Source organism: Passer domesticus, chromosome 6 (genome assembly GCF_036417665.1).
Source record: "Passer domesticus isolate bPasDom1 chromosome 6, bPasDom1.hap1, whole genome shotgun sequence".
Taxonomy (NCBI): Eukaryota; Metazoa; Chordata; class Aves; order Passeriformes; family Passeridae; genus Passer; species Passer domesticus.
In genome coordinates, this window is record NC_087479.1 from 60,980,401 (window position 1) to 61,006,090 (window position 25,690).

Below are 25,690 nucleotides of genomic sequence, written 5' to 3' on the forward strand. Positions count from 1 at the left end.
CAAAATATGAATACACATCACGCAATTTTAACACAGCCAATACTAGTTCTTAAACTAGCAATAAACAGGGGTCTCCCTCACCTTGTTACCACAGGGAATTCTTCTGAAATTATTGAAACTACCTGAATAGCAAGGTACTCCAACGTTACACACATCAATGAATGCAACTGCAAAATTACATGCAAGACTGGGCAGCAGTGCTGCTGCTAATGTATTTTTCAGTAAATCTTATGCACTGTGCTGGTTAAATCTACATCTGCAAAAAGGGGGGAAAATCACATTCTAGTTACTGTAATTTTGATTGCTTAGCAAAAGTCTTTGTCTTTATGTCAAAGATAACATTACAATGTACTGAAGGTCCAGCACAGCTAAAATCATATTGGCCAGATTTAGATCAAGTGAAGATCCCCTTATTACCAGAAAACTTCATTAAATTGCAGGTTTTTTATTGAAAGATCTGACTTTAGAAGGAGAAATGGCTCAAAGCTTTATAGAAAAAAAAAGTCGCAAACCCTTCCTCTCCTAATAGAAGGAAAGCCTACAAATATCTTCACTGATGTACAGATATTTTGTAATATTTGCTAACAACTGCCCTCAAGAGTGACATCCAGTGAGTGACCTCCTGAAGAGTGACATCAAACATTCTATTTGAACCTAATGAGCACAAAAGTTAGCTTGAGATGTGCTGATTTAATATGTGTGTCAATAGCCCTAGCCCCTGCTGTCAAGAATGCAAATATTTTAACAGTCTTAGAATATTTTCACCTACCTTGCTGCAATTCTTCCAAGTTCCAGCAAACAAAGGCACACTTCTCTTGGCTGCTTGTGGAGTACTAGAAAAGCAAAATGAAGATGGAAAAACACTGATAAATAAAGGCTATTTTAAAGATCTTAGTGATGGAATGGAATCTAATCATCAACATCTGTTACTCTTGACTCCGTTTTCTTTGCCTTCAGTAGAGTTTTATTGGAATAAAAAGGATGGGATTGATGAATGGTTCTCAGAGTTCAGACAGTTCAGAAGCTCAATTTAATTATCTAAATCACTGAATAATTATTTGGGGTAACTGGTAACCTGCAAGCAGTTCATAACTTTTTAAAAATAATCAAGAGATCTGGCATAACACTTTAATTAGCAGAAAGTAAAAAATAATAACATTAGAGTGATACTTTTCTTTCTACAAACTAAGATAATTCATATCCTTTAGATCACTATTTTTCCTAGCCAATTTAATTTTAAAACATAACAAAGTTGCATTAACAAAGACACACCTCACTATAAATTTGGTCCTGATTTATTTTCACATCTACTCTTAAAGTAAATATGAAACTAGAATGTGTTAGGAATCAGCTCTTCACAGTATAAAAATCCCAAACAGACAAAAAAAGAGTTTCTTCTTTATACATACATACATATAATGCAAATATGCATGCCTGGATTCCACACAGAATAGGTTTTTTTATGATTCAGAAGTAGCTGTGACACAGCATGATGTTCTAATTTTTGTGAGAGATTGAAATGTTAGGGGTTAATGTCCCAACCATCCATTTCCAAAAGGAGCAGGTGCTTTGCTGAGGCCAGGTTTGCACTCCTTACTGGAAAGAGAGGGGGACAGGTTTTGGTTGTGTGGTGGTGAAATAACCGTGTAAGAGCAGCCCAGGCACAGAGGTGGCGTGCACCCACCACCAGAGGATGAGCACAACAAACCTATTTCTGTTTGGCAACAAGCTGGGTTTTGAGCCAAATAAGGGAAAAGACTCACAAGAAACAGATTCTGCAAAGTGGAATACTGCTTTTTATCATGGCAATGTCCTCCCTTACATAACTGGCTCAGGTGTAAAACTCCCCTCCATGGATGGTATGGGGACACTTCATGGGCCTGAAGGCACACATCCCTTCTGATGGGGCACAACTGTTACTGTGACATTTTATGGAAGTCCTTTTGCTAGGATTTTCTCCTGAGAAGCTGAGAAACCTCAGAAAAGAAATGTAAACAATAACTATCCGATGCCTGTGGAATGTGGTCTGGAGCTGGTTTACCAACAGGTGCATCTTTGATTGGTCTCATGTGAATTGTTTTTACTTGATGACCAATCATGGTCCAGCTGTGTCGAGGCTCTGAGCAGTCATGAGTTTTTATTATTCATTCCTTTCCTAGCCTTCTGATGTATTTCTTTCTCTACTCCTTTTAGGATAGCATTTTTAATATAACATAATATCATATATAATAAATCAGCCTTCTAAGAAATATGGAGTCAGATTCATCTCTTCCCTTGTCCTGGGACCCACGAACACATTGACACACAACTGGCTCAGCTACACTGCTGTGACAGGCACCTGTCATGCTTTAGGTGTCACAAACCATCCAAGTCCCCCAAAGTGTGCCCAGACTAATTTTCTGAGGCTTTCCACCAGAGGACTGCACCTGATCCACAATGCTGGAACACTGCAGCACCCTCGCCTCAGCGGTGGTACCCTGGATGTTGTCACCTGAACCTGACTGTATTTTAACCCACTGAACCTGAAGTTTCATGGGTTTACCCCAACTTCAAGAGATCAAGACTGAGACCATCACTTTAAACAAGAGACATTGAAATTGCAACAATTAGGTCTCACTTCACTTTCTGTTCTTATCCTTTCTCTCTTTTCCATCTATATTTTCTTAAGTGCTATCTTCATACTTTGCTGCATTTCTATAGATGATAACAGCCAAAATAGCTACATACCCCCTTTCCATTGCAACCAAACTGATCTAAAATAAACCTGCCATATATATACATATATATATACACACACATATAAATATATATATATATAAACACTAGTCACTCAGTGTGGTTTCACTCTCACCTGCCCAAAGGAATCTGCTAGCAAGAACCGCAGTTACCCTTGTCATCAGGGGCAAGTTATAACAATTATGAAATACCACCATAAACCAACAGGGTTATTTTCCTCCACAATTCAGAACAGGTAACGTTCTGTAAAGAAGTTCAGCAAAGCATACAAGCAAAATCCAAAATCAATAAATCAAGAAAGTGTCTGTATAATCAACTCCCCAAAACTTCAAGAAGAAGAAAGGAAAAGTACAAGGAAAGAGAAAATAGTAATTATGAGTATATTGTAATCTACTCTTCAGAGATACCTACTAAAGCTCTTATGTTGTTGTGAGTAAAAAATCAGGTTTTAAAAATTTCCACAATATTAAAAAAATTTTCACCTTACACTTCAGATTGAATTGAGACCAAAAAGTAATTGTGTGACTCTTTGCATAAATAAGAAAAAACCTGAACAGCATAAAAATAATTTTGTTTTTAATGAGTTAAGGTCAAGACATCAGCTATATAAAATTTTGGTAATCTAAAGACTCACCTAACACAAAGTCATGAAGAAAAAATACCATACCTGAAAAAGATATTTCAATTTCTAGTTAAAGCTCTGAAAGCAATTACTTTGTTCTATGTATGTATGAGACCCAGAAGGAGGCTCCACAGGCTTGAACATCTCTAGGTAATAATGCCCTGAGGAGGACCTCCAGCCTCTGTGACTTCAGCTTGCAGCTCCACTGACATGAAAAATGTGAGTGCTGTGAGTTAATGCTCATCCCAGTATCTTTTCCTAGTGTCTGTGTAGCCCTTTGAGAGGTATGCATTTGTCCTCTAATCTCATCCAAATATATTCCCAGAAGTAAAACTGCAGAGCATGAAAACTAAACAGGCACTGCACTAGAAAAATATATTTATTCTTCAGCCATCTGTTACTAAGAATATAAATGATGAACACTTGCACATTCAGCTATTTTCAATATTCTTCCTTCCCACAACATAGTAATTACATTAAATATTTACCTTTAGTAGTAATCAGTATTTTTAAAGTGTTACATTCATGACCCTAGATGTATATTCTGCTATTTTGGTTTTAAACTGGTTGTGACAGCCCCAAAATAAAACTTGATTTTAAGAAGCAAGGCATACCCCAAAATATAAATAAACTGGGTTTGGAATAGTCAAACCAAGTAAATTGCAATTCATACATATGTACATCTGAATGACTTTGGATTGGATGAAAAAGAGTGGTTCAACTACCACTATTTGCAAAAAAATCCACAAATAGAACCAGAAGAAAATTTGATTAAAATTTGATTTAAAAAAGTAAAAAAAAAAAAAAATCTACTCAAACTTCATAGACCTTTAGCAAGTCTGACTCAACATAACCTAGACACATTTCATGCATTTCACACTGAACAATGTGGCACAGTGACATCATTGTTAGAGGATGAAGACATGTGCAGGCAATAACCAACCACAAAAACAAACATCAGCTCAGCTCATAAGACAGTGCTTCTAAGGAGAAAATAGCAGCATTCCTGAGGACTATACAGCATGTGTATTTGGGGACTTCAGAGACCAATAAATGTTATTTTATGCAGATCCCCTGCATAAAATGAATCAAAATATCCCTCTTTCTAGAGAATCTCACTGATGGCATTTGCTTGACAAGAATGCAATGGGAAGATATAGTGCAGACAAGTCTGGCTTATTTTAGGTGTCCTGCCTTTTTGCTTTTCATCTTATCTCTAAATTCTTCTTATTTGCTGTCCTCACTGCCTGCATCTTCACATGCTACCTCCAGCCACTCTTTGTTAACAATAATTCCTTTTCAGTTCCTGGAAGGTTTTATCCTTGCTTCTCTCTGGCAAAAATATTTCTTCACATTGCTCCCTCCCATCTTGTTGCTGTCCCATTCTCTTTTTACAGGTATTCCTCTTTTGTTCACTCAACCTTTGTGCTTCCCCAGAGCTCCTTACCTCAGTGCCTGGATGCTACCAGGCAAAGCAGAGGAGGAGCAGCCTCTGCTTTCAGCACTATTAGAACCTGTGACTGTGAGGAGACAGAACACACATGGAGTCCGTGTGTTTACTGAACAGGTTTAAACTGAAAGTTCACAATAACATTCAGGGCTTTTGTTTTGTTTGTGGTTTTGTATTTGTTTTAAATTAGTGGAATATCCAATCACAATAAACTTCTCACAACTTCCTGCCAAGTTTCAAATCTTGGCTTCTAACACTTTTATAAACCATTTTTAATGAAGTCAGTCTTCCTTCTAACTTTTTTTTGTTTGTTTTAAAGATTAAGATATCAGGCATAGCTGAATAATAAAAAGTAAATATTAATTCTGTTTGTAATGCATTCTTTATCCCACTAGAAGCAAACAGTTTTACCCAGTGCCTTAGTATTTACTATCACAGGCTTCCAATTGCCATCAGAACTCACACTAGTTTAGGGTAAGTTTTCCAAAAGGATGGTCCTTTGATCCTTCTTCCTATTTTCTCTCACATTTTCCTTTAATTTTTACTCTGCTCCTACAGAAGGCTTTTGGTTCTTAAAAAAACCTCCAATATTGTTTTGTCAACACTCTTAACTTAGAACAAACTCACCCATGTTTCAGCATCAGAGTTATGCTATGACACACTTGTGCTTCCCCTACACTTCCTGCCCCATTTCAGCTCAATCACTTATGGAAATCTCAGAACAATTAAGGTGTCAAACATACTAGATCTAAGGATAGTAAAGAATTAATATAGAAGGGATACAGAGGTCACCCGAACACTAATAATTTACTGAAACTCATTAGTTTAACATGCAAATCCAATGGTAACAACAAAGAGTCTAGGATGCTTCTATAGTCCTCAAAATGAGATATATTCAGTAATATTATGAGTAGTTTAGTAAAGAGTTGTGAAAGATGGGACAAAATCTTATTCTGATGCAACTTCAAGTAAATTTTAACATGGTGTTACAATATGTAGATGTTTCAATATAAAAGAACAGAAAAAACTTGCACCTTGAAATCAGATAAACTACAGTAACAATTTAAAAAATAATCTTCCCTGTGTATAAAATATTTTTAAGCAAGCAACATTTGAGTATTTTTTAAATAACCTTTAAGCCAACAATGTTAGAAGAAAGATCAGAGGTGCTGGTGTTTCAGTTTACTATTTCCACTAAAACACTAAATGCATTTGTTTAGGAAACCTGTCCATGAAACTCAAATCAATCAGTTGCATCAAAAGAAGTCCATGTCACATACTGTGTGTACAGGTGCACAGAATATACAAGCACAAAACATTAACCATCAACAGCATCCAACAACTCCCAAAACTGATTACATATCAGCATGCTGACACACTCAGTGGCAAACCCTTTTCTTGCTGGGTAGACTTTATCACAGAAGAGATGCAGAATATTCATTGGTTCCAAATCCTATAATCATCCAACAACACTCCATTACCACAAAGAGTTCAGAACTTATGTTTTATGTTCACTGACTAAAGCAATCACAGAAAATCTTACCATTCTTATTTGTCCAAGAAGAGTTTTCTTTGAGTATTATACTCTTCAGGCATGAGCAAAATTACAAATATCTCCACCTAGAATGCTTCCATGAGGAAAATTACCAGAGCTGTGGGGATCTGCTGCCCTAAAGCCCTACAGGGGCTATTCCCTACAGGGGAATTTACAAGGTATATTTATGGGAACAGAGGAGTTAAAGGCAGTATTAACATCCTTACACTGCATGAGAGAGTTAACACATCATGTTCAGGGTCCCACATAGTCTGATACATCTAAGAAGACCATTCAATGACACTGTACCTCAAGATTTGCACAGATGATCAAAATTTGGATTTTGGATCATAATTTTTGGCATTAACAAAGCTAATTCCTTCTCCTTTAAATACACAAACTTTAAAAGTAAAAAACATGACAATGCTAAATTTGGCAATGAGTGCAGGGAGCACATATGGTGTCCCTCTATTTTGCAGCACTCAAGATTATCCCTACATACTGTGTTGCTATAATTTTTACAGATGTTCATGTGTGAGCTGTAGCTCATACATCAGGTATCCCAGACACCTTTTCTTTGCAAAGCCATTAACTCGGAGACTTTCCTGCCATGTCTCTGCACTTGGAGATAAATTGCTACCAGTCAGCTCTGGCTGTGTTACAAATTTTAACAGGAAACAGTTTTTCCAATTTGTTTGCATTTTAACCTATGTTAAAGCATGGTAACATTCAGCAAGACAAACTACATCATATTATAGACTACTAACAAATTAGCAGTACAAATCTTCAAATTTTTGAGCTCTCTACCATTCTCTTCCAATGATATCTAAAGTAACCTGTGATTAGACAGCATAATCATATCTACTAATATGTCAAGCACCTCTATTTTTCATTCTACTTATTTTTCCTTCTCTTTATTCTGAAGACTTCAATCTTCTTTCCTTGTTTGGCTCAGCTGAATAGCCCAAATCCAACAAAGCATTTGAAACTGCGCTTAACTTTAAATAATTACATGAATTGCTCAAATTAGTCCACAGGTGAAGGACATGATCAGGTCTGCTCACCTGCTTGTGTGGCTCAGCCCTGAAATGTTAACCCTCTGCAGAAGCAAGCCTCTAAGAATACTCAGGATTCCCATTAACATCACTTACCTGCATGCCCATCAGGCATGGAGTGCCCCTATCTGCTCTAGTCTCTGTTTGAGACAGCTCCATTCCAGTGAGGAATACCTTTGTACCACTTGAGTCTCAGTGCTAAAAATTAGGAGTGATGGAAGATGCATTTGTGGGCAGTTATACTTGCATGATTCAAAGATTTCTTCAGAACTTACAACAATGAGACAGTATTTTTAAGTAATGAGAAATAATAGCAATTAACAATTTCTTAGCCAGTATAGACTTTGTTTTGCTGATCTCTAATATACTTGGTACTTTTTTTTGTTTTAAAATCAGTGTCATAAATCCATCATTCAAGTATTTCAGTGCACTAGATCTTCAAAATCACTCTTATAATTCTAGAGTACATATTTGCCAGAAAAAGACCTCAGGAATGTTTTATATTGTACAGTAGCACGATGAAAATATTCCTATGTGCCTTTAATTAAATAACACAGTATTTGCATACCATAAAGCACACAGAATAAGAGTGAAAAAATGAGGATAAAAATCCACTCAGTTGAGAACATTGCTACAATAAAGGTTCTCTAATACAGACAGAAAAAAGACGCTTTATCACTCCAATTTACACACCGATTTACTGAGTTTATGAGCCGTGGGGAAAAACAGAAGAAAATGCAAACAACAGTTACCTCTGTAACCATAATTTCACCACAATTAATAACAAAAAAAAATGAAGAATTCAGTGAGGCAGTGCAAAGACAGATGTCATTCACACACATTTCTCACTGCTTTGAAAAGAACCTTTGATATTACTTACCTTTGCTGAATGTTTGCTTCCTATGCATTGGTGAAGTGATTTGTGGGAGAGAGAGGAACATAAAAGCTTTAGATTGGCAACTGTTAAGATTTATCATTATTTCTAATGCATTAGGATAATCTCAAAAAAGCAAAACTTTGAGTTAATGATTAAACTGAAGGAGAATAATAGCTACTAGTTTTATCTTTTTTTTTTAAGGCACGATTACCACCTCCTTCTCAAGTTCAGAAAAATGGGTCAAAAATGTTACCAAATCCTAATCCTATTTCAAGCAACATAAATCTTTTCTACAAGTACATTATACAATAAAAGGAAAAACCTCAGAACCTAGTTTTTAATCAATTAAGAAGAAAATCAGTCGCTAATCAAACAAAATGGAGTACAGGTTTGCACACTCAGTTGTATTTCACTTCAGTTTTCTGAATGAGGAAGTTCTCTGGAACACACCTTTTCAGTTGTATTTGCACTCTGTTTCACTATGGCAGGCAAGGCACTGTGTATGTGTGAAAATTAACTATCAGGAAATATCAGTATTCCAGCTATGTCAACTCCAACTCTAAACAAGATCTAGTTTTGTAAAAATGCACAACAGATTTGTGGAACAATGGCAAATGGCTGGGCTTACCATAGCAATACAAACTTCAAATACCTTGAAGTATTCCATTAACCAGAGGTTCTTCTGCCTGTGTCAGGCATTGGAGGTCTGCATCTCCTGGTGTTTACAAGCTCCTTGGTCCTAGGTAAATGGTCAACTTCTTCACCATTTCAAATCATTGAAACTACAATTATTGTTCATCTTCCATGTGATTTACCATATCAAATAAGAATTTCATCTTAAAGATTTAATTAACAAAACAGAGTCAATACATATATTCAACTTACTATTTGTCACCTTTGAGATAGTAATCTGCCCTCTGCCAAGCATTTTCTCCCAGACATAGAAAATAATGTAATTAAAAAACTTCCCAGGATAAAAGAACAGACAAATGAAAAAGAAAAACTCTCTCAGAAATATCTGTGCTAGACTACAGAAGCAGAACAAGACTGTAAAAGAATGGGAATAGTTCAGTCACAACACATGTAAGAGCTTCAACAGGGCAAAGGCTTTTGAGCAACAGAACAAAGAAGCTTCAGCACAGTGTGTTCATTTGTCTTCCATAGAAATTGATCTGTCACCATGACTGCTTTATCTGATTTGAGATAGCAAACATTGGACTCTTAATTTCATGAGATCTGGCTGAAAAACTGTGAAGTAAAGACTCATAAGATTTCCTTTGAAGAAAGAAGAGTTAAAACAACGAAGACTATGTAGTATTTTCCTGAGAGTGCAATTCTTTTCATGAAACACCATGAAGCAGTGGTATTGGATAATTTTTGTCCAGAACTGCACAAGGGAACTAGCTGGGGAAAATGGTCAGCATGGGAAACAGACAAATTTTGTATCTTCTCACCTCCTGTGCAATTCACTAAATCTCCACAACTAGCCAAATGTCTGCAGACAGAACTGTGCATGCACTTGTATCCTACTTTCCCAAAACCGAAAAGCATCATCTTATACATTGAACTAAGGAACAGCATTCCATGCTCAGAAAAGTATATGTAAGGGTGAAAAATATTTGTGTGCAAGAAAACATAGCAAGAGTTTCCTCTCATTTAAGTTCCTCTTAAAACTGGCTTAAATGAGTAATATGTGATGTGTACTTTAATTGTTCATTCTACGCACAAGCAGCACAATTAACACAAACAAAGGTCAGAGTCAGAGTCAGGACCTATTAAAAGCCTTTCTGTCTTTCAAGGCTAAAGGCAAAAGAAAAGTTATCTCAAATTACCAACTACTACATGAAGAATAAAGAAATACATACCCAAACCTTCTGATTCAAACAGGCAGGTATCATCCACACCTACATCTCTGCACCAGGATAAGAAATTTGCTGTGTTGTCCCGTGCAAAAAAAGATCCTGAAGGAGCATTGGCTTTGCATGGAATTTTCCGAACTGGTAAGGTCTGAAAAACAGGAATTCTTTATTTAGCTAAATGATACATACTATCATAATACTTAAGTATTACAAAATCACTATGCAAGTTTTGCATAGATGGGTAACTCCCACCAACTTATTTCCTTGGCCATTAAAGAATTCCGAGCAAAGAAGCATGAGAAGTGAATTTAACAGCATGCAGTTCTCAGCCAAAAAGTCTTTCCAAAAGTCCACACAATGAAGTTGAGAGCTGAACCAACATTAGCTACTTAGGAATATGACTAACTATAGGCTTTGTATTTAGTGTTTGGTCCAGTTCACTGAATTAAAAAAAAAAAATTATAGACAGAATTTAAACCAGGAACTGAACTTTCTTACAATTAAGGGTGAATTACTTTCAGTTCTATGCTAGGAGGCAATCACAGTGCAAAGGAATGGGTCTTGAGGCCCAAAGACTACAAACACTTCAGAAAGGTCACTGTCTCCTGTTTAACAACACCCAGAAGTCTCCAGTGCACAACACAGGACTGTAAATCTAGTAGGTACAAAGTCAAGGTCTACAAAGACAGGTTCTCACCATACCAGAGTAGTTCCCTTTACATTATTTCAATATCAGAAAGGATGCTGCTGATACAGCATCAACATCTGTACCAAACAGAGTAATTACCACAGCAAATCTGCTTCCTGCATTGGTACATTTACTGAGACACACTGAGAAAAGAAGTCCTTAGCATTTAGTTTCACTTAAGGCTTCTTTTCCTCAAAAGAAAAATAGCTGTACTACATGGACAAGTGAAGACAGAAAATGAAACATTGTTGATATGTAACTTTAGGGATCTATAAATCATGGAGGAATTCAGACCTTATGTTGATTTGAATGCACTCTTTTTTCCAATGCTGATTTATGAAATTTTTACTTCTGTCTGGAGTCAGTAGTTACTCAATGAAAAGTGAGCTAAGAGGTAGAAAACTGCAAATATGGTGTCTCTACTCATTCCTAGCTTAAAGTTACTGGAAATGGGGAGAGCAACACAGGAGTAGGCTTCCCCTTACAACAGCTTCTAGCAGTATAATAATGTCAGCATTAAACACAGCTTAGAAAGAGTTTAAATCTCAAACATATTATACATATGACAGCAGCAATGTAACAGCAGAATATGCCTACGTGCACTGAGCTACTTGCTGCTACCTACCCAATAAGCCAAATAAACTGAAAAAGAACAACTGCAGGCATAATCACCATTGTACTTATTAGTATGTCATGGGGACTAACAGATTGTCTTAGATATATAAATATGTCTCAGAGATTTATGCAATTAAATCTATTCCCCAAATCACCATCTAGCTTTCATTCCCCCATGATTCTTACTCCAAATACTCAATTTACATTTCCTTGTTTTGGAAAAATTAACTTATTATTCAAGCTATTTGCAAGGAGATATTATTATTTTTCTACAATTTATATAAAACACTGACGAATTTTGCATTCTATTTTAAACAAAAAAATCTTATGCCACAGATACCATATCACCTCCTGGACCATCCAGGAAGAAGGAGGGAAAATCAAGAAGGAAGCAGGGAAGTAAAAACAGCTCTTCTCTAATCCAGAATAAATAAAAAAACTATACAACATTAATTCTTTCAAGGGGCTCTAGATATAGGGCAATCTTACAGATCAGATGAAGTTTTAAAACATTATTTCTGCCCCTTTCTATTCTTCTGGAAGAAGAAAAAAAAAAAAAGTAGAAATAAATGCTCAGTTCCTTACATATCAGTGATTTTGTTTTTCTTTTCTTAAAGAAGAAGTTAATAAAAAGCTGTTAGCACTAGACACATTTTTTAGGCTAGCATTCTTTTAATATTATACTAATTTCTTCAAAGAAACAATGAGTATCTCTTCTGAGACAAATACTTATACTCTACAGGCAGTTTCTCCCATTGCATTTCCTCTCAGTGACTTAGTCTTTAGGAAGAAGTAATGCACCATTTGTGCATCTCTGTCTCTCCCTACCCTTTCCCAGGAGATTTTAACTGGACAAATCTAATACAGTCTCTAACTATATTAGTGTTAAAAGGACACCCACTTCTTTTAAAAGCAGTCACACAAGTCTCTGGCAGCCTGTTGGAAGAAGGTCAGCTAGTGCAGGCTGCAGAGGAAAGCTGTCAAAACAGGACATCCATTCCATGATTTTGCACTAAAACATTGCAGAAACCTTAAAGAAGTCCCTTCTTCAAAATGATTTCCCAAAGAAAGTTCAACCCAACCATAGCTCTTGCAGTGCAAAAGAGGAACAAGCAAAGTGGGCAGGGATATTGGACTGGCACAAAGCAAAATGGAAAAAGGCAGAGAGCAGCAAGAGTTGGGCTGCTCCATGAGGGAAGACAATCCAGGGTCAAAGGGTGAGCCCAGCACAGGCAGTGGCAGCCCTCACTGGCAATGGTGCAGTCCCAGAGCAACCAAATAAGGCAATGCTGGGAACATAAGAGCTTTAGACAATTGTTCTGTTAGAGGAGGAAGAGCCAAGTCAGGTCTAGTGTGTCCAGGGAAGGCGAGTCAGAAACAGCAGAAGACAAGGCAGAACTCAGGGCTGCAGCAGACACTGACCTAGCCATGAAACCCGGGACAAGGAAGGGAAAGCAAGAAGGAAGCAGGGAAGTAAAACCAGCTCTTTCTAATCCAGAATAAATTAAAAAAAACAACTATACAACATGAATTCTTTTAAGGGGCTCTAGATAGGGAGCAACAGGCAGCCAGGCTGGAGATGGTCTGTTCACAACACAGCTCTGACAAGAAGAGGGCTTGAGGTAAAAGGGACATTCTGGGCCATGGGCAGAGAGTGCAGGTCAGGGTCCCAGGGGAGGCTGGTCACAACTATTAAGGTATTTTGATTCCCTCAAGTCTTGACAATTAATCTGTGGGTTTTAGAGTTTCAGTGGAATCAGAAATACTCATTACTTTATAATTAACTCCATTTTGTCAGTAGGGTGCAAAGAGGTGCCATATCATAGCACTCAATCAATCCAGTTACAGAAAACATCCACTGTACATACATCATACTTGATCTTATATTCACTGAATCAAATTATCAGCATCTCTAAAATGTTTTAACAACAAGAAAATCAAACAGAATGAAATTCTTTTCCAATATCTGCTTGGACCAGATTATCTGAAGTGATACACAGACATTGAATCAACTGAGTTAACAGTCAACATCAGGGGACCAAATAAACAATATCTGACACTACTACACTCTTCGTAATTTTTGATTTATTACATCAAATTAAAAGCACCAATTCTGGATGATCTGCTACGGACAAATAGCACTGTGACAAGAACAAGATGCCAAGAAGCCAGCTCCAGTATTCCTGGCACCTGCAGACTTGTGCATAAGAACTTCAGAGAGAATGGAAAGGAGATAAGGATACAGATGCTTAATGTGTAAGAGCAGACCTGCAGTGTCAAATCATGTCACCTCTCAGTTCTCATCTCTAGATTTTTCCACAGTGTCCATGTTCTCAGGCTTGCCTTTGCAGAAAACTAGTGAATCTTCTCCAAGAAAAGAAACTTCTGTTTCTAATGCCAGGAACAGCTCAGAAGAGGTAGTGACATCATGCTGGGTTTGTTTGCTTCCACACAGCTCTCCAGCTCTAGTCAGTTCTGCACCTTTAAACTGCTTTGTGCTGAGACAACCATAATAAATAACCTATATTCTTTCAAGTCCTGCTGAGGAGACTGAACAACGCTGTTCTGGAAGTCTGTATATAAACCACTTAGATTACCTTAGAACTATTGAACAGCAAAAAACCTCAAAACACCAACCAAAAAAAAAAAATAAATAAACACCAAACTAAACGAAACAAAAAAAAGAAATTTTTGTGTGTGTGACTGGTGGCTGCCATCTGGCATTCAGTGGAGACTCGGGCTCAGTGTGGGCACAGCCCATCTGCTCTCCCTGGCCCTGAGCCCAGCAGCAAGAGAAGCCTCCAGCAGTGGGCCTGGAGACCAGGACCTGCTGTGTGGCACAGAGCCTCCAGCAGAGCAGGAGCAGCCAGGAGCGAGGAGATAGCCAGGAGAACCTGCACTGCCTCTCTTCCAAGGAGCCACTGGGAAGGCACTGCAACGCCTGGCAGGAATGCAGGAAACCCCAAGTGACCCTTGGGTCGCTGTTGCTCCCCAGTACTAACAACACATTAATAAATCTGGTTCTAAATATTTTGTATCTTTTGATTTACGTATACTGCAGTGACTGAACGTAGAATTTCCTTCTAGAAGATCAATTCAGAACAGATGGTTTATGTGTCAGTAATCACCTGAAATTTCATACACATAAATTGCAATTCTGTGCCTTGACAACTAAGACTTTTAAACACATCATTTAACCTAGCTTCACTATGAAGCTTAGACATTCATGGAACTTACAACATTCCTTTACAGTGTCTTTCAAAAGCACATTTTTGGTAGTAACAGCAAATAGTAAGAGTCTAGGTACAGAACATTACACTTTACTAAGCAAATTTGTGATATTCTTAATTTCATAGCGACAGAAAAATGTTTGATTAACAGATGTCCTGAACAGCTCAGGAGTGACAAATAACCACATGTAAAGACAAGACATTGTTGCAAACAACAGCTACATCATTTAACAACCAAAAAGAGCACAAAAGCCTCCGGTCGTTTTCTGAAGCAAATACTACACAGACAAATATCCCTGACATCACATGATCTCACTAAAATATACGAGTTTCATCCCATTTCCCACAGTACTAGGGTCTTGCTGAAGAGAACAGCAAAAAAACCCCACGCTCTTTTCTATTCAGTAATAGCCCTAGCAGGTTTATCACACAAATTATAGGGAAATACTCATATTTTCTAATCACCTACTAAATTTTCCTACCACCTCTTAAACAGAAGTCTACTTTTTTTAATATTTCCAAAACTGTCACTGTACTGCTCAAACTCTAACACATGAAAGCTTTTATTCAAGAAAGGCTTCATGCAGAAATATTTTTTACCGAGTTGTATAAATGGCCTGACTATTTCAAAAGTGCTTTCTAACAGATCATTCTGAAATAATTAGGTTTCCACATTGCAAAACTGACTTTTGTTGACATAGTATAGTATGACCACAGTTGCTTTGAAGCATCAGTGGCCGCAATTACTCCTATCAAGTATCAGGAAAACAATTCCCCAGTCACACTCCTTTTACAATCTTGTCTTGTTGACGTGCATGCATGTGGTTTAATACAGGATGTGAAAGTGCGAGTGAAACATATGATGCAATCCTGGAAAAATGCTGTCAGGTTCACTTCTAAAACCAAAAGGGACTCTCTTACATCGATGCTCTGAAATCACATGGAAAAATGTATTTTTGGTACTGCTTTTTCAAAACGAGTTCATGAACAAATACTAAAATCCCCATTTATTTGACTTAGACTTTACTTGTATTTTGAAGATTGTTCATCATATTTCCCTTTTTGAAAAGATGATTTCAGGATATTTTGAACTATCACTTATGCTTGAATAAAAAGAAAAAGATGAGCAATTTGTCTGCTATGAAAGAGGGCTACAGTTACTAGGTACTCAAAGGGAAAATTTGCCTTTATCTCCTGATGACCTACATTAACCAAAATGGGGGGTGGGAGTGGGAAATTATGCCATGAAGTACCTAACTGCTGTGCCTTGCTAGGCCATTTAGTGTTAAGTGAGCATAAATTCCTACTGAAATGTGATTATATCAGCTAAATAGAACATGTATCTATTTCAAAACTTTCTGCCATTTGCTTTTTAACTTAGCTCTGTGGCAGTACCAATCCCTTTCCTCCTTCAATTCTTTCCTCATTTCCTCAAGTGTTCTTAAACAACTGGACCAACGGCCAAAAGAATGTGCTAAACGTACATGTAAAACAGAATATGGAAATACATACAAAGAATTTAAAATTAAGCGTTTCCCACTGAAAAAAATAACTGAACTAAGAAAAGAAATACAAACCCCTCAGCCCTACTAAAGAAAGCTGCAAAATAGAAGTTAAACCCCAGGGCAAATTTAGAATATGAAAACTCAGCAAGGAAGTTCTGAAGGCTTAGGACACAAAAAAAAGCCAAACTTTTCCACAGCCAGAGAACTAAGAACAACTTCTAGACTGATGAAAAATAACATTGAACATATAACAAAGCAAGCGCCCCTAAGCAATTAACTTAACAAGCAGCAAAACAGTTTCCTTCAGTGAAACACAGCTTTTATATTGTCATATCATGTCATTTTAATGGAACAGGAAATTGGATTTCAAGTTTACAGATCACGTGTTGATCAGATTTTTACCCTATATAATAACTGCAGAGATCATCAAAAGCCAAAAATCACTCATTATCAACTTTCTAGATTTTAAGAACACATTTGTGAATAATTTGGAATCCCCAACATATTTACAATATGTCTATAAAAATAATTAACATCATCAAGGCTTTACAGAAATATACAGACTTCAACATTGAAATAACTGCAGGACTAAATTAATGCTTTAACCATGTAATTCAGTGTCAATTCTTCCATGTGGCATTAGTGTTAGCTTCTTAAGAGTAAGAATATATGGAAAATAAACTTAACTTTTAAAATTATATTGTTAAATTAAGCATTTTTTCATGTATTTTTTCTTCTAAGTTCTCTGTCCAACACACAGCTTACTCATCACATGGCAAAAGATTGGTTATTCAAAAAAATAGTGTTAATACTAATGAACAATGCAGCTTTTACTTCTAGCAGCGTGCCAGAAAGCCAAGGAATACAAAAGACTATTCAAGCCACAGACAATGCACTGTGATATCCAGAAGTAAATAATGTCAGAAAGCAGCAAGGCAGAAGCTTCATTCACCAGCTGTTTCACATTTCATTATTTGACTAATAAGCAATTTAAATGTAGTCTAAGGATATGTGTATTTCAACACATGGAGCCAAAATCCCAATGTCTGTCAGAGCTGGAAGGCCATCTCTCAGGGGCTGGCTAACCCAGGGTAACACAGAGGGACCACAACCAGGGGTCCTGCCCAGCAGAGCACGGCTCATGGAGGATCACAACAGAGAGCCCACCTCAGCAGATGTCAGACGCTGTTCCTCCCACTCCTCTGTGTAACAGAGGTGGGGATTAGGTCACTACAGTCCAAAGACTTGGGGAGGTCAATAAATTCTCTCTTAAAACTTCTAGACATCTACGTCTGTAACATACCCATGCCTACTGACAAGTTTACTTTTATCAACAGTCTTTCAAAGTATTGCAGAAGTAATTTGCAATCTCCAAGCATGTATGCACCAAAAATTAAAAGCCATTACTGCTACTCTCTGAAAATGCTAGCAAGCCAAATGCAAAGATCGGTGGTGGTTTGTTTTTTTTTCTAATGCTATGATAGCATTAAATAGAGTCACTAAAATAAGATGCTTTCAAGAGAAAGACTTCAATTAATTTTTTTTTAAAGTGTATTAAGATTTTATAAACAGAGACAATAAAAGAAAGCCATGGCAAAGACCTCCCTACAGAATCCATGAAAACAGGGATTCAGTAGTTAATTCTCATTCAATAAATGGTCTGTGTTTAAGAATTAACATTTAGATGGGGATTTTTTAAATTGGCATTTCATAATGAGCTTCTTCAATAACATTTAAGTAGAACAGAATGAGGCAATTCTCACAGGTGCTCCTTCAGAGGGCAATTACACCTTATCCTTGATAGATGATCCTGAGCTTTTCCCCATCACAACCTCAGAACTCAGAGCTGAATTAGCAAAGAGTTAGTTGAAGAAGACAAAAGAATCCTAGTTTCCGAATTTCATTCATTTTTATTCCAAGTAAATGAGAAAAAAAATGGAGGGTTGCAATTAACAAGAGAATTGCACTTGTTTGTGGCATTGTCACACAGCATGACTTGTGAATGAACATGTCAATAAACACCAATTATTCCATGAGATGTGAAAGTATTTCCATGACATATAAATGGTGAAATCTGGGTGGATTTTCATGGAATATATTTTTTGAAGCATCTTATGTATTATCAAATTATGTTTTATCAAACATCACATTCCTCAAAATAAAACATAAAAACCACTAAATTTTGGCAAAAGCAACTAATTTTAGTAATAACAATTTCAAAAAATCAAAATGGGAAACTGCTATTCTAATACATATTAACAAACATACTTATAGTATACTAATACTTAGTAAATAACATGTAAGTCATATTGATTAACTGTTACTTAATAGAATATATAAAGAATATTGTAATTTGACTTGGCATGTAAGCTTGGGTTGTGCAAAAAGAAAAGAGGGGAAATGTTAGAGAGCATTTTGGGCAGACACTGTGCACAACCCTGCAGACAAAAAACAATGGACATTCCGTGGATTTAGAAGCATGCTTGCCAATACTTTGGGTATGTGCCTGATAGCAGAAGCATGCTGCCCTTGGACAGCCAGCAGGAGAAAGTTTGCCAACTGCATCCCAGGGAAGAGGATGTGAAAGAACATGGTCTGAAGATTCTAACAGAGGATAAGAAGATGTTCTGCTGATATTGCTGACAAGCTGAGCTACATGACCAAGACATGTTCAAGAAATAGTCTTTGTTTTATGTATAAGTGCTTTGTTAACCAATCAGATACTTCCCCGTGTCGCTTGAACCCTGGAACCATATAAATGTACCCTGAACCTAACAATAAAGGAGCATTGATCATACTTCTATGAAGACGCGATCTTTGTCTCTGGAGGCTCCTCTACCTTTTTCCCCCTACCCCTACCCCTCTCTTTCATGATTTGGCTGCCCGAACAGGACTAACAGCAAAGTCTGAGAGAAAGAGAGAGAGTGAAAAGCAGACACTTAAAGTGAAAAGCGGACAGCGGAACGCTGTAATACTTCAATCAGAAGTGAAGGTGGTGAGGGGCCAAGCAAGCAGAGTTTTTTCAGCTGGAGTCAGTGACTCAGACTGAGGTGAGAAGAGTCATGATCTTCCTTTGCTTGTCTTTTCTATTTATTTTCTTTTCTGCTTGCCAAATATGGAAAATGAATATGCGGCAGCAAAGAAATTGCTTTTAGGTATCCTTGCTAAGCGAGGCAAGGCAATTTCTGAAAAAGCTTTAGATAGGCTGGTTTCATGGGCAAAAGGAGGAGGTTTGTTGGCTACCCCCACTCAATTATTCGAGTGGGCAGCCTGGCATGAAGTGGGAGATGCTTTATGGGATGACACCATTGATAAGAAGGGCAAAGAACCGTTCTCTGGCTGTAGGGAAACTTGGAGAACGATCGTAAATACTCTGCAAGCTTTGAAAGCTGAGTCGAAAGTAGCTGCAGCTGCTGTCCAAGCACTTACCTCTTCAGATTCTGCTCCTGCTGCTTTACCCCTCTCAGCACCGAGACGGGGCTCATTCTTTGGGTTTGGGCGTTTGCATCCTATAAAAGGCATGTCTTCAAATAACCCTTGCTCAAACGCACGACAGCTTTTATCAGCGGGTCAGCAGCAGAGTGAGAAAAATGAATCAAGTGAAGGCGAAGGAGCTGCTGCTGCAGCAGCTCCCGATGTGTTCATGTCAGACAGCGGAAGTCAACCAAGCCATAATCTGGAATTGCCTCAGACAGCTACAGACGAGATGGGTGGGCCTAGCTACCGGCAAAACTGTTCCCAACTATTCTGTCTGCACCTGTTCTGTCTCCAGAAGAAATTGCATTACTGAGTGAAGAAGAAGAGGAAATAGATAAAGAGGATCAACATCCAGAAATTAAGTTAAGTTTAAAAGAGCTGCAAGTTCAAATGGAAACAACAATGCAAGCATTGCAAGATCGGATGGAACGATCCCATCAGTTTTTAGAAGCAGGAAGAATTGCTCTGGACTGGATTTGCACTGTAGATGTAAACTCTCCTCATGACTGCAGAAATCTCTCAAGAATGTTTCCTACAACATCTCAGCAAATTCTATGGGAAAGAGAATGGTATCGTCTAGCCACTTTAGAAGCCAACAGACAGAGAGGTCCAAATGATCCTTTAAATGGAATTACTGCTGAAATGTTAACAGGAACAGGAAGATTTGCAGATATGCAGACACAACTAAATTATCCAATTGAATTACATCATCTAGCTGCCTCCACTGCCTGACAAGCCTACTATGCTATTCCAGGAGAAGGCCCTCCACCTGCTTTCACCAACATCAAGCAAGGCCTGTCTGAACCACATACATATTTTATTGATCGGCTTTCATCAGCATTGATTGTTCAACCCGACATGGATGAAGCAGCCAAACAAAACATGTTTAAACTACTGGCCTTTGAAAATGCAAATCCCAAGACCAGATCATTGTTAGCTACCCTGCCAAGGTATGCTGAAGTCAGAGACATGATTGAATTAGCAAATCAAACTCAAGGTAAGCAACAAGAAAAATTAATCGCTCAAGCTGTGTCTTCAGCTGCATCTATGTTAGCTGCTGCAGTTCAAAAACTTGGAAGATCAGACAACACTCCTAATGAAAGATTTCTCCCAGGCATTTGTCATCGATGTGGACGAAAAGGACATTTTCGTAAAACCTGCGCAGCCACCGTATGGTATGATCATTGTCAGAAGGACAATCATGCAAGTGAAGTCTGCAGATTGACAAAAACCGGGAAGATCAGCGCGACAAAGAGGCCCCACGCTGGGACAAAAATGGCAGGCCCCTCAATGTCATCCAGCAACTACCCACTCCAGCAACCAGAGGTAGCTTGGGAATCGATTTGGCAGCAGCAGTAGATGTCACCCTAACATCTGTCATGCCTCAGAAAATACCTACCAGAGTGAAAGGACCTATCTATTCTCTTACTAGTGGTTTAGGTGCTTTCATTATAGGAAGGTCATCTGCAAGCATGGCTGGATTATTTTGCCTGGAGTCATTGATGCAGATTTCACTGGTGAAATTATGACTATAGCTTACACTTTGACACCTCCCTTGGTTATAAAGAAAGGTACTCAAATTGCACAATTGGTACTGTACCTCAAAGAATGCACAGAAAAAGACATCTTTCGAAAAGCTCCAAACAGAGGAGATAAAGGCTTTGGATCAACAGGAGACATCCTAGTGAATTTAGTCCAGCAGATGCAACAGCGACCAATGATTTTTCTCAAAAAAGATAACCATCAGATAAAAATGGCCACATTAGACACAGGCGCAGCTGTAACCATCATTAGCACTCATTTGTGGCCAAAAGGCTGGCCCTTGGTGAATGCCATTGATACTGTACAAGGAGTTGGAGGTGGCATGGCACCACAACAAAGCCTCACTGCTGTACAGCTGGCACTTCCTGAAGGCCAGTGCATCACTGCAAGACCATACGTCATGCCACTGCCTGGCAACTTAGGAGGCCCGGTTGGTCGTGATGTTCTTTCTCAAGTGGGAGCAACTTTGAACATTCCTCAGTCGCAGTTTTTGTGCTAAAGGTCACTGCTGAGCAGCCGCCTATCCCGCACATTCAATGGAGACTGATGAACCTGTGTGGGTAGAGCAGTGGCCCCTTTCAGAAGAACGGCTGCACATTGCACATCAGTTAGTTGATGAACAGCTGAAAGCTGGACACATCAAATCTTCTATCAGCCCCTGGAACACTCCTATATTTGTGATCCTCAAGAAATCAGGGAAATGGCGTCTTCTGCATGATCTTCGCAAGGTCAATGATCAGATGTGGCCCATGGGAGCTTTGCAGCCTGGAATGCCTTTGCCTATGATGCTACCACAAGACTGGGACATTTTAGTGATTGATCTGAAAGATTGTTTATTCACTATTCCCTTGCAACCTGAAGATACAGTGAGATTTGCTTTTACTTTACCCTCTATCAATAAAGCCACACCTGCTGTCAGGTATGAGTGGACAGTGCTTCCACAAGGAAATAGATGGCCCCCCACAATGTGTCAGCTGTACATATCCTGGAGAGTCCAACCAGTCAGGCAACAGCTACCTAACACCCTGATTTATCACTACATGGACGATATTTTGCTTTGTCAGAAAGACCCTATTACAAACAATGTTATCCATTTTTTGCAACAACAACTTGCTTCAGCAGGTTTGGTAATTGCCCCTGAAAAAATCCAACAAGAGTCACCTTGGAAGTATTTAGGGTGGGTAGTCACTAAGGCTACAATCCAAGCACAAAAACTGTCTCTCACCACAAATATCAAAACACTGAACGATGTCCAAAAGTTAGTTGGAGATTTACAATGGGTACGCAACATAGCTGGCATCACAAATCAACAGCTTGCACCTTTCATGCCTCTTCTGCGAGGTACTGACCCACGACAACCTGTCACATGGTCCACTGAGCATCAAAAGGCTCTAGAAACAGTTGGACAAATCATTGTTGCTTCCTTTGCAGATCGTAAATTAGAGTCAGAAGTAATTGGCCTTCTGATCTGTAATACAAGCCATCCCTTTGCTCTGCTGATGCAATGGTCTGCTTGGCAAAAAGAAAAGGGGGGAATTCCCCCTGAATGTGCCAAACAGACAAAAATCGTCCCTGATGAATGTGCCAAGCAGACACAGATTCAAAAAATTGAAAAAATTGCCCTCCCAGAATGGCTTTTTCCTCCATTCACCACCCCAAAAAGTATTTGGCAAAAACCAGAAGTGATCAGTTATCTAATCCAAAAGGGTAAGCACAGATGCAAGGATGTTAGTGGCCAGGAACCTGCGTGGATTAGCCTGCCCATCAAATCAGTAGATTTTGAACAGATGATGCATCATTCTGACCCACTTCAAATAGCATTACTAGGTTACTCTGGTAAAATTTTGAATACAATGCCATCAGATAGACGTTTGCACTTTCTCTCTGGCTGGAACAACCTAAAGTGGTGAGGCAACCAGTTAAGTTATCACTGCTTTCACTGATGCTGGTAAGAAAAGCAAAAAAGCTGTGTGTCTATGGAAACAAAACGATCAGTGGCAAAGACACCTGCTCTATGAAAATGAAGCAGATTCACTGCAAACACTGGAATTCGCTGCAATTGCTTGGCCCTTGTCAAAATGGTCAAATACACCTCTGAATGTAGTGTCAGACTGTCAATATGCCATGGGAGTGGCACAGCGCGTTGAAGATGCTGTGATCAAGCTTCCTAAAAATCAAAGACCTGGAGAACTGTTTTTGCAGATTCAAAGAGCTTTGAAGATTAGAACTCAGCTTTGCTGCATTATCCATATAAGAAGCCATTGCACCAAGAGGATTAGGAGAAGGCAACGCAGTAGCTGACTCTTTAGTTAGTGCAGTGCTTCCTGCACCTGTTAACTCGTTTGTTATGGCCAGAGAAACTCATGAAATGTTTCATCAATCTGCTAAAGCTTTAAAAAGACAGTCTGACATTACCTGGGCAGATGCACGAGTTGTGTCTCCACAGGTCACAGACCATTGTGGGTACCAAGTTAATGGACTCACCCAGCACCAGCTCTGGCCCACAAGACCCACAAATCTTTTCCGAGCAGTGACAACAAGCAATTATATAATTAATTAGAGAAGTCGTAAAGGAGATCAAAATTCCAGACATCTAGTAGTAAATATAGTAAAAGAACATAAACCAGGTGGAATTTGGGAACGAAATCCTATTTGCTTTGCAAACAGTAGGCGATATTGTGATTATTGCAGAAAGCATTTAGTGCTTACACTTAAATGTGGTGGGTGTTCACAAATATTTGATCGTATTAGTCATTATATTGATGAAAATGGTAGTTTATGTGACCATTTATCAAACCCCTGACCCATCTGTTGACCATTTTGGAAGTGTTGATAATCTTTATGAGTGTATGACCATTTGTGCCCTGAAGAGAGCCATCCAGCAGGTACAACAGGCAGATAGGACCCAGATCCTTGAAATTAGATGCCAAGAATGTCATCTAAGAGATCCTGCACCCTGGGCATTGATATTGCTACTGAGCATTCCCAGCACTTTACCAATTTATACTCTCCCTGAAGGGAAAAATGTTTGGGTTACTTGGGCCAAAACAGGACAAGATCCATTCTGTTTGTCATTAACTACCCCTTACAATCCATTTCATACCTGTCTAATTGGAGTCCCTCTAAACCAGATGAAAGAATTTGGGCTTTGGACAACAAATAAAATAAATTCCAACTACTTCTTAGGGTTTCGAGCAGTTAAAATTGCTCAAGGGCTGAATGTTACAGGCTTGGAACCTCAAGAGCTTGGTATCTTAGGGTCTATACCAGGAAATTATTGTTTAGTTTTGGGATTTTACGAAAAAAATATTGTCTCAGGTAAAATCAGACTTCATAAGCCAAAAATGATAGTACTTGGATTGCCCCTGGGTCCCCCTGGTATTATAATACTGCTGGTTACTGTAACAATTGGCTTTGGCTTCTTCCATGGTATGGTAAGGCAGCAGCAAAAGCAAAAATGTTGCCCCCAGGAGTTTTCCTCATCTGCAGAGATCAAGCTTGGCCTGCCATACCTGCAAAAGCACAAGGAGGACCCTGCTATCTTGGTAAGCTGACATTGTTTGCCCCTACTATCCATCAAATGACCAATACAGGTCACAAATTTGAGCGTACCCGGCGCAGTGTAGAACAATTAGGATCTGAGTGTAAGGCCAATGTTGAATTCTGGGAACGACCCTCTGTTATTGTAGCTTCACTCTTTTCACCACAAGTTGCTTCTGCCAAAGCCCCCACCCAACTAAGACAATTAGCCTGTTGGACAGGAAAATAAATTAACATTACCTCTAGAGTGCTAGATGAGCTCACCACTGATGTTGATAGTTTACGACATGCTGCACTACAAAATCGAGCAGCCATTGATTTTTTGTTATTAGCACAAGGACGTGGCTGTGAAGATTTTGAGGGAATGTGCTGTATGAATCTTTCTGATCATTCTGAGTCCATTCACCTTTTGCTGAGTTGCAAAATAACATGAAGAAATTCACTGTTGTTGAAAACCCATTTGACAAATGGCTCAAGGATCTGGGAATTACTGTCTGGTTGAAAACCTTTTTGACAGAAGGACTTCGTTTTCTTGTTGTTTTTGATGTGCTTTTTGTTCTTTGTTGCATTCTTATGTGTATGAAAAAGAGTGTAGAATCAATTGTTAAACGAGCCTGGGTTGTTCAAAAAGAAAATGAAAGAAGTATAGAAAGATTCTTAGCTGAGCAAGGCCAAGATATTCTTCTTCAGGAATTGGACAAACCAGGTCTGCAGATTAGAGAGTTACTTTGAAGACCATGTACCGGGCTTGCATAGAACAAGATAGCCCAGGTACTGTCCTCAAAAAGATGCAACAAAGAAGGATTGAGCTTTGTATCAAAATAAGGCTTAGATGTCAAGCATGCTGTGGGAAACTGCTATTCTAACACATATTAACAAACATACTTATAGTATACTAATACTTAGTAAATAACACGTAAATCACATTAATTGTTACTTAATAGAATATATAAAGAATAT

At 38.4% G+C, this 25,690-nt stretch overlaps 1 protein-coding gene across 4 annotated transcripts in view; it reads right to left on the reverse strand.

Annotated features, from left to right (window-relative positions):
• GAS2 (growth arrest specific 2) overlaps positions 1-25,690 on the reverse strand; it is a 93,407-nt gene that overhangs the window by 42,425 nt on the left and 25,292 nt on the right. For 2 of the 4 annotated variants that reach the window (XM_064426200.1, XM_064426203.1), the window contains exons 4-8: positions 10,140-10,281; positions 8,278-8,297; positions 6,168-6,261; positions 3,371-3,403; positions 770-833 (exon numbers count right to left, since the gene is read on the reverse strand). In XM_064426200.1, coding sequence (XP_064282270.1) covers positions 770-833; positions 3,371-3,403; positions 6,168-6,261; positions 8,278-8,297; positions 10,140-10,281 — 353 coding nt within the window. The remainder of the gene's footprint in view (positions 1-769; positions 834-3,370; positions 3,404-6,167; positions 6,262-8,277; positions 8,298-10,139; positions 10,282-25,690) is intronic. The other 2 variants (XM_064426202.1, XM_064426201.1) reach the window with 1 other exon arrangement.